At 43.4% G+C, this 10,228-nt stretch overlaps 1 protein-coding gene across 1 annotated transcript in view; it reads left to right on the top strand.

The window, feature by feature from the left end:
• Window positions 1-7,089, top strand: part of NUDT7 (nudix hydrolase 7) — a 26,838-nt gene extending 19,749 nt beyond the window's left edge. Inside the window, exons 4-5 of the mRNA XM_019505522.1 lie at window positions 1,404-1,560; window positions 6,533-7,089. Coding sequence (XP_019361067.1) covers window positions 1,404-1,523 — 120 coding nt within the window. The 3' untranslated portion in view covers window positions 1,524-1,560; window positions 6,533-7,089. The remainder of the gene's footprint in view (window positions 1-1,403; window positions 1,561-6,532) is intronic.
• The last annotated feature ends 3,139 nt before the right edge of the window (window positions 7,090-10,228 follow it).

Raw genomic sequence — 10,228 nt, 5'->3', positions numbered from 1 at the left:
TAACATGCACCCTGCTTAGAGAAGCTGACAAAGATGTGTGTAATGATACCCCATGTCTTGCTTTCCCCCCTTTGAATAGTGCCTGCCCAGCAGAAAGCCTTTCTGGACTCTTTTTCACATAGGGACAACACCTCGCATTGCACAGGATAACGTTCTTCAAGACGTGAACATGGATCCTATGAACCAGGCTCCACCCCAGTGTGATGCTTGGCACTCTCAGCTATTGCAGACTTCTGCAGCTAGGTCTCAGCTGTTCTAACCTGCATGGCTTTGTGTGGGAATGCAAAGAGATATGCAGTGACTGCACATCCTTGACAGATGCTGCTAGCTAAAAGGATGTCCTGCATGTGTGAGCACATGTGCATCTACAGTAGGATTCACAAAATAATAGCCCAGAGACCCACAATTGCTGCACAGCAACTCACCATTTTGTCCTTATATCATCAGGCAATCCCTTGAGCCATCCTATCCCCCCTCCCAAATATTATTAAATGCTCTTCTAATGTTTCATCTTATTTGTATACTTTACTTTTAAAAATACCATACTAAACATAGAAACGTTTTCCTTTGCACACACCAAGCTGAAGCTAAGACTCGCACTCCCTAGGATTCCTACCTATGACAGCCTTTCTTTAGTGGTCCTGATTCAGGGAGCATGGCAGGAGCATGTCCTGCCAGTGGACAATGTGCAGGAACAGGAACTCTGCAGCCAAGGGACAGTGTGCAGTGATCCCAAGAGGCTTTGCTTGCCACTTGCATGCCCTTCAATTCCTGATCCAGCAACCCCAGCAGGTCGAACGTGTGCCATACTCCTGCCAGCAGAGTCACGGCCTGCCTCCGCTTCTTCAGAAAGCTTGTTCAGCTCCCACATGAGCTGGTGCGCAGCACCATGTACAGTCAACACACTGGTCATGCAGTCTCATTTCACCAATCGGTTTCACATAAGCAAATCCACAGGGGAAAGGCAGGGCAGGAAGTGCCCCATACTATCTAGCAGGTGCTGGCACCATGATCCAGTCAACTTGGCAACCCCTTCAGGAGGCTGGCTGTAGGGGAAGGGCTCTGAGGGTCCCTCCAACTGGGAAGGTGGAGAAGCTATAGGGACTCCCCTTAACCCCAGCCATGGCTTTTACTAGCGATAGCAGCCAGTCACTGCACTAAGCACCTGTGTACGTCCCAGCCATACTGCCAGTGGTATTGCCCCACAAGGCTCTGACTCTCCCTCCCTGTCAAATTTAACTCTTGTCCACGGCCTATGGGAAGAGCTTAGTTATATTGCAGTATATAACAAACTTAAGCTTTGATTTCTAGTTTCTCATGTATGTCTCTCCTTTTTTATGCAAACTCATCTGCCATCTGTTTATTGCTACTGTTGTGTCTATAACAATAATCTTCTTTGACAGATAAATGTGCAGAGAAGGACGGAAACACGAAACTGGATATGCTCTCAGTCCAATAAAAGGCCATACGTGATAGATGATAGCAGCTGGACATTATCTGACTGTTCTTTATACAGCACTTAACCCTCAACCTGAAGCATCTACAACAGCGTTCTGATAAGTAATTCACCCTTCTTTTTGTCCGTCCTTTCTCTTCAATGCTTTGGTTTTTGTGGAGAAACAATACGTCCCCTTTGTGGCAAAGGCTGGCTGCTGTCAAGCAAGGCTTTTTTTTTCCCCCCAACAGTGATCTGAACATCAATTTAAGTCCACTTCCCGGTGGCGCACAATCCGCAGAGTAATTGGCACGGGCAACTCTTCAATTACGGGAGCTTGCTGTGCTGTGCGCTCTCAGGAAGCCTGGCCTAACAGGCCAAATGTTCAGCCACCTCTGCATTTGATTGTGCATGTTTGCTACAAGCAGATTTTCACATGCAGCCAGGCATTTAGTTGTGCCATTTTGTGCACGCAAGTGGCTGTTGGAAACAGCGAGGGCAAACAGTGAGTGCAATCATTTGCGAGCATAACATAGTACTAGTAGCAGTATATTAGTTCAGAAGGAAACTGGAATCCCATTGTAGAAACCCATACAGGCAGCCCCTGTCCATAGAGTTTACAAACTAAGAAAGACAAACTGTTGTGGGGAATTTATTATTACTGTTATTACTGTTACTCTTATCATCATCTTCCTTTTACTGAATGGGAAATGGAGGCTTTGAGAAAGCCAATGACTTGCACAAAGTGCTGCAAGAAGCATTTGGTGCTGGAACCTTAAAACAAAATCGGCCCTTTGGAAAAACAGGCGGCTGGTTTAAACCGCACAGTCTGTGTTCAGAAATCTATGTTTTAAATTCCTGCTTTTGAGAGCTTTGGCCTTTTGGGGTGTTTGAGCTTGGTCCTGCTCCCTGTAAAGTGTGGCCCTTGACTTCTGTGGGAAGACAGGCCGGACTGAGATTTGTCAAGAAGCAGGAATTACTGGAGGCAAACAAATCTGCCTTTGTGCTGCAGGTGGCATTTCAGTCCAGGGGAGGTGTATATAGGCAAATTAGAAATCTTTCAGCTAAAAAGACGGTGTCGTCTTTTCCATTATAACTCTTAAGTGTAGTGGTAATTTTTAAAAAAGGGGGTTCCTTTCATTGGTGTTGAGCAACAGCCCATGCCGATTAGCCACCAGTGTAAAACAGTTATGTGACGACCTCTCCGGCAGTAGCAAGAAGAGGAAGCTAATCATTTCTCTGCTTCTTTGATGCAGTTTCTACTATAGCAAAAATCCCATTGAAGTCAATAAAGCTGGTCGGAGGAAAGAGTTAAGGTTAAGACGAAAACAGACTGAGGTGGATTTCAGTGCCACCAGACTTAGATGTTGCTCTGTTACAATGTCAAACTGAGATGATTTCAGGGGAAATCAAGTCAGTCTGCCAGAGGGAACAACATGATACAGTATGTCAGTACCCCTCACTGCCCAAAGGAGAATGAGCAGATTCATGTGCACAGCTACTCAGAGGTCTTGGGCTGAGATGGAAGTGATGTACAGGACTGGGGTTGCTACTGCACACAGCTATGTTTATGTAGTTAATTGAGTTGTCATGACAACTGCTTCACCTAAACTGCTACAGTTGCCATTGGCATCTGATGAATACAAGGAAATTTTAATATTTCCTAGCATGGTCTGCCTGGTCTATGCTGTGCATTTACAGCAGACATCAAAGAATATATTTTTAAAGGTGCAGCCTAACCAAGGACCCATCCTATAGACTAACTTGTGCAATGGGGCTACTCATGTGAGTAATGGATGGCAGGATCCAGTCAAATTTGCCCAGAATACTCTCAGAACAAGAGCCTGATCTTTCTCCTAGTGAAGCAAATGAGATTCCTATTGCTCAGTTCGATAGAGTGGCCGGGTGCACAAAGTTACGTGTATTCAGAAAGAAAATTACTTGAGCAGAAACCTGACAACTGAAGGCCCCGGGTGCCTTTCCAGCATATATAGTATTCATAAAAGCGAAATGCGATGTGAACTGTATAAATGGCTCATACAAAGCTCCCGCACAAACATTTGACAGGCTAGGACTTCTTCCTTTGTCATGTTAAGTAGGGCATTTCACCTCGGTCTGTGCAAAGGGAATATCAAGACTTGCAACTCTGGCTCTTAGCTGATTCCTGTTCATCACGCACACTCCAATTCCTGGTACGCTTCCTACTGGGCCGCAGGCTGGAATTGCTCCTCTGTCTCATCCAGGAGACTTGACTTGGCATTTCATCTTGTCACCTGCAAAATACAAAATGAAGCAGAACTGTTCTGAACAAAAAGATAAGCTAGTAATGGATCTTAAGAGATTGATGGGCTCGTGCAGGCTCCCGAGTATATTATGTGAACAGCTGCTCAGCTTTATATGTATTGTAGCCTGAAGAGAAGAAAGATGCCTTTAACTTTATGATGCAGAGAATGAAATACTATGATTGTTCACATTAAGCATGCGTTGTCTCATTTTAAAGGGCACTAAAAATTATAGTGACGGCACTTACCATTGACTACAAAGCAACTTAAATATCAGTGTCTTAGCATAAGTGGGCATGTACTCACAGCTTGGAATTTGCATTCTAAAACTCAGTCCTAATTCTGTACATCTATACATCAAGTTAATAAAGAAGAAAGCTTGATAGATTAGTGCTGAGGACTCTCCTTTTGGAAGGGTATGAAGGGAAGTATCAGATAATGTAGCACTTAAAGCACAGGACTGGGAGTTGGGACTCAAAGGCCGAGTCCAGACAAGTGCGGACGTGTGGTATGTGGCACCGCGTACCCATCTGCGGCACCATGCACTGCACATGCAGGCATTCCCTGCATTGCTACCTTGCAGCCTGGGGGAGTGGGGGGTTGACCCTGGGAAATCCCAGGGTCAAAAAAACTCAGTGAAAAAAAGCATGGCGGCACATGTGATGGCAGTGTGCGCTGGTCACCAGAGCCTGACCTACTGGAGCAGCGCTCCGGCTGCCAGCCAGGCTTCCTACTGCAGCTGCAGCCTTGGGAGGCCCCCAGGACCCCAGGTAAGGCACAGTTGCTGGCCCCAGCCTCCCATACCTCACCTGGGGTAACCTGCCCTGCGCCAGAGTGTGCATGGCACAAGAGTTTCCCAGGGACAAGCAGCAGCAGCACAAGGCGTGCTACTGCTATTAGTCCTCGATGAAACAAACATCTGGGGCTCATCTGGATGCACTGAAAGGATCTGTTTCCAGCTCTATGAATGACTTTTTAGTAGGTGGGTCACAGAGAGAGAAATTCCATCCAACTTCTATGGGTGCATATGTTACGCCGACAGCAAAACAGGTACAGTTATCCTGTGCAATGCGAGGTGTTGTCCCTATGTGAAAAAGAGTCCAGAAAGGCTTTCTGCTGGGCAGGCACTATTCAAAGGGGGGAAAGCAAGACATGGGGTATCATTACACACATCTTTGTCAGCTTCTCTAAGCAGGGTGCATGTTAGGGCTGTGGATGATACAGTCACTAGGCTAAACTCTGGGCACACACTGGTGCTGCCCTGAAGAAACGATTCTTCTTATCCCTATTCCTCCACCAAGAATTCCAGCACCCAGCTGAAATACTCAGGGAAACATTTGTTGCAGACCTTAATTTCCCTGTGACTCAGCTCATTCTGTTGCAGGATAGATGTTGATAACGCTGTGTTCTGAGGCTTAATTAGCTATTGTTTGAAAACAGGAAGAGATCCTTGTCTGGGAAGTTTCTTATTACTGACATTCTCTCTCTCATTAACCTCCGTTATTCCTTTCCTGGAGCTTCCAGCTTGCAGCCTGGGCTGTGATTGATGTGACTTTCCTTCAGATTGCTTGCAAAATTGTTTGAAGACCCTTTCAGACTTTAACAGTCCTTTCTCATTTCTTCACTTGTTTTTTTGTCACTTAATTCAACTATTGCCCGATCATTCAGGGGCCCTACTAACAACTGCTGTGTTCAATGGTTAATATATAGCTTTTGAAGACTCCTACAGAGGTCAGCTGTGGTAGCCGAATTTCCTGTGATGCAGCCTGCACCCTGGGTGTCACTTAAAGCACAGTTCCATTTTTTTCTGATTGTTCCCATCTCAGAACGCAGGCAGCTAAACTCTCATCCTGCTATTCAAAGGTCTTTGAGCTGTCTTACAAAATAGTCTCATTTTGATTTGAGGACCTACATTTTCAAAAGTAACTTGTGATCCTTCAGGTGGATTTGATGCCTGGTACATGTGCCCCATGCAGGTGAATCTGGGTACTTTTAGGAGTCGTTCTTTTGGGCAGTCGTGTCTAGCACTCTTCGTCCTGCCCCAACCAGCCACTAGGATGTAAAAGACAGAGAGGCCCACCTCTCCCTTGGTTCTGGTCTGTAGCAGCAAAAAGGTCCTGCAATGTCTCCTGTTCTGTTCATCTTTTATCTTTTCTTAGTCTAGTCCAGGCATTGGCAGTCTATAGCCTGTGGGGCCATTGGAGCTGGCCCATGGAATAGGGGGGCTTCAGCAGCATTCAGCAGTGGGAGACTTTACCCACGCCATAAGCAGTTAGGAGTTTCAACCATGCTGCAGGATGGCAGGAAGAAGCAGTACTGGTAGCTAGGTCCTAGCACCCCAGCCTGCCTTGAGCCCAAGCTGGGCCATTCCTATCCAGCACTGGAAAATGTTTCCAACTGCTGGTCTAGTCAGTCCTAGCATAGCTAATATATGCTTGTGAACAGTAAAAAACCAAAAATAAAAAAAAAATGTCTATCACATCAGTAACAGATGCTATGATAGAATCGAAGTCTCTGCAGCTCACAAAGTACCTTTGTTATAACATTACTGTCCTACTTAATGAGAGGCATTTAAGATGCCTTTTTCTGCTTTGAAGGAGGGCACATTCAGCTAGATGCTTAAACTGTCTTTCCTTCTCCAAAAGGGCCCAGTAAATGACTGAGAGACTCTTAAACTTTTTCTCCTTGAGCATGAGAGCCTCCTTGGAACCAGAGAGCTTGAACTCACATAGTTTGTCATTCAAAAATGGTTTATCTATATTACAGTAATTATGCAGTTCAAATGGATTCTATGGCACTCCCACATTTCCTGCAGCTATAGAGTCCTCTACCACTTAGACTCACGAGAATCTGATCTTGTTTATGGGTACATGCGCATCGAAAGTGGAATTAATGTGAATAACCCATTTCAAAGAACTACAGCTACCGGATGATAAGTAACCAGCCATATTAAGGTAAGTTAGCCATTCTTTTTTAGGTATCTCAAATTTCTTTGAATGCTGAAGCTCAGACACTTTGACAGGTTCTGACTGTCAACAGTGCTGAACACAGGGATGAACAAAAGAATTGAGGGTGGCACCAGTCCCTCAAAAGAACTAAGTCCCAAACAATTGCTTGTCTCGTGGGCTAGGCAGCACACACTAGGATTGATTCCAGTCTCATCTCAGTGATTGTTTGACATTCAGTTGGTTAGTACAACAGTCAACACACCTTAGTAACTAAATCCATCGCATCCCCAATACATCTAAGAACAAAATGCAGACATGTGTATACTCCGTTGTCTTCATTCTGTAGCATGCATTCCTGTCAGCTAACTGAGCTCTATTTCAGACTACGAAGTCAGTTTTCAGTTACCTTGCTGTACTTGGAAATATAGCTACTGATAGACATAAATCTTTATAATTTATTCAAATGGTAGAAATATTTAAAGTATCAGGTTGCAGCATGGATAGCCACAGTTTGAGTTCTTACATAATGCTTTGCCATTATTTTTTAACCATAAACTATTAGGACCCTCGTCTTTATACAGGAGGTAATTAAGACTTAGAAAAACAAGGCTGGAAGGGACTTAGGTCATCTAGTCTAATCCCCTGCTCAGGACAGGATTACCCCTGCCTAAGCCATTCTAAACAACTGTGTCTCACCTGCTCTTAAAAACTTCCAAGGATGGAGATTCCACAGTCTGGGTCAGTGGTGCTCAACCTTTTGGCCTCACAAGCCACATGAATGTTTTGAGGTCAGTCTGTGGGCTGGATCCAGCATGGTGTCAGCACATGGAGTCTGAGTGCAACCCAGCATGCTGACCCAGCTTTGCTCTGTGTGCTGGATCTCACCACGGATGACCCAGCACACCAACATGACACAGCATGTGGGACCATGTCATCCAGCCTCTGGGGCTCCCACTGGGTCTAGAAATTTGGTGGCAGGGGAGTGTGGCAGTGTTAATCACTGCGGCTTTTAACATTTCTGCACCTGCAGGCCAAACGATATGGCCCAGAGCCACATTTGGTCCATGGAGTAGAGGTTGAGCGTGACTGCTTTAGGTAATATTTGCAGTGCTTAACCACTCTCAGGCATTAAAAAGTTCTTCCAACCTAAATTTCCCTTGTTTCAAGTTAAGACAGTTAACTTGGCAGCCACAAAGGACAGTGTATTGTTATCTCCTTCATGACCACCCTTCAAGTCCTCCCCGCCCCCAACCCCCGTATTCTCTTCTTCAGACTAATTAATCCCAGTTATTCTCACCTTTTCTCATAAACCATGTTTCCTAGACTTCTAATTATTTTTGTTGCTTTCCATGGGATTCATTTGATTCATCTAAATTGTTCTTAAAATGCAGTGCCCAACACTGGATGCAGTACTCTAGGCGAGGTCTCACTAGCGCCACTGACTCATTTGGTTTTAGTTTATGCACCATTAATGTAGCAGTCCCTGTGCTGAAATCACTTCAAAGGGGACCAGTTTTGTTAGTGAAGTAGATTTCTCAACAGGTTAATAATTCTTAGAGCAAACCAATCCCTTAAATATGGATTTTATTTAAGGGCTGCATATGAAGAAAAGTACAGTGGCACATATCAGAATCAATGGCACTTGGCTGAGCAGTGAAGTGGTATCCAGCTACACAGCTCAGGAAAAGAGGTCATTTAAAGATAGCAGGAAAGACTGTTTCCCTACAGACCTGGTTATGATGCACCACTCCAATATTACATAAGTGTTGTAAAGTTGCTCCCAACTATGTACAGCCATAAAGGCAACAAAACCCTTAGTGCAGTACAATGTCCTCTCAAAAGGCTTTGCTCAGAATGGTACTGAAGGTAGGAAAGGCTTTTTCAAGAGTGGGAGGCACTATCACATGCAGCTATAGATATTCTGTGCTGTGCACAACACTCAAACAGCTGCTGTGAACTGGAATCATGATTTTTTTTATTCCAAATTAGGCCAGGGGTTGCTTTGGCCCCCATGGCAGCCCAGAATCATACAGCTACCACCTTATCTTATTCCCCAAAGCTGCACTTTTGGAGTGCTGCCATCAAGAAGTACAGTACTGAACTTTGCCAAACAAGCCCAAATGATTGCACTTGGCTTTTGAGCAAGACCCATATTTATTTCAAATGAGAGTCACAAAAAAGTCAAACAATGACTTGGTGCCATGAAGAATGTGGTAAGAACCCCATAAGCAGCAGTCATAACTCTTCTGATAAGTGAGGTTGCTGGTCCATAGATTTAATACAAGCTAATGCTGGTGATATTATCATGTCAATAGTGTTTGTCTAATGACAAGCTATCCTTTGCAACCTTACTCTCTTTATCTGTTGAATTCTCATTCTTCTTCAGGCTTAATTTGTCTGAATTTTAGCAGTAAAGCTTATTTTTCCACCAGCCTTCCTATAACAAGATGCTCTGGCTCCATAATTTCCAAGATGGAATTGATCTGAAATGTCAAGTGGAATTATTGGTTTAGTTTCTTGAAGCTAAATTTATACAGAATGAAATGAATCTGTGCAAAAATAAATGTTTTTTGTTTCCAGACATCCAAGGCCTCAATATTTTTTCTTTGGTGAACATAACAAGCACTGACATTTTTACTTCGGCTCCAAAAACCAAGAAGAGCGAGGTGTGAAAGAAGTCTGGAATCTTTGGAATCCCAGGAGGTAGAATGACCTCATATTGATACTTAGCACTCACACACCACTATATTCAAAGTACACTATAAACAGTAGCTAATTTTCATTATAAAACAGTAGCTAATTTTCATTATCCTTAGGGATGGGAGGGAGATGGTGCCTTTTTACAGATGGGTGGGGTAATCAAGGCTAAAAGAGGAGGAAGATCAAGGCAAGACAAAGCCACAATGTTCTAGGCATTGGTCAACATTTCACAAGTAACCCCAGCAGTCTCTGTTCTGTCTCATTGCTCAGAGGTTAATCTATATTTATTAGATTAAATTTGATTTCCCACTATACTAACAGTAATGGGATTTTTGCTGGAAATATAAATATGTTCCTTTGACACATCAGCATGATAAGATATGTTTCCCTTTAAATGTACACTATAACTCCATTTAACTAACTGGAATGAAGTGTGATTTTTTTTTTAACTAAATGAGGGTTTGTCAAGAAAGATAGCAAAGGGAAATTAATGGTGTAGGTAGACAACACTATATGACTCCCATCAACTATGGCATCAGGTCCTGCTCTCCTACTAAATAAAAATCACCATATCTGTAATAGATCCACTGTAAGGCAAAGAGAAGGAAGGTGAAAGAAAAAAAAATATAGGAAGAAATAATTTGCTTTGTTCAGTGAGAATAGAGTAAAAAAGAATCTTTACAAAATAGTTCAGTGACTCCTTAAAGTTCATTATTTCTTGATTAACAGTTCCATGATCTATCTAATTTTTATTGTACCCATCACCAAATTATTTCAGTACAACTTATATGCAAGACAAACAAGAAAATAATGAGAAAATACACTAACTTGGCAATCAGCAGAATGAATCATCATTTTGATAT

The sequence above is a fragment of the Gavialis gangeticus genome, unplaced genomic scaffold, assembly GCF_001723915.1.
Source record: "Gavialis gangeticus isolate Ggan-Ray unplaced genomic scaffold, GavGan_comp1, whole genome shotgun sequence".
Taxonomy (NCBI): domain Eukaryota; kingdom Metazoa; phylum Chordata; order Crocodylia; family Gavialidae; genus Gavialis; species Gavialis gangeticus.
The sequence above is the reverse complement of the archived record's forward strand: the minus strand, read 5'-3'. Positions and strand labels throughout refer to the sequence as shown.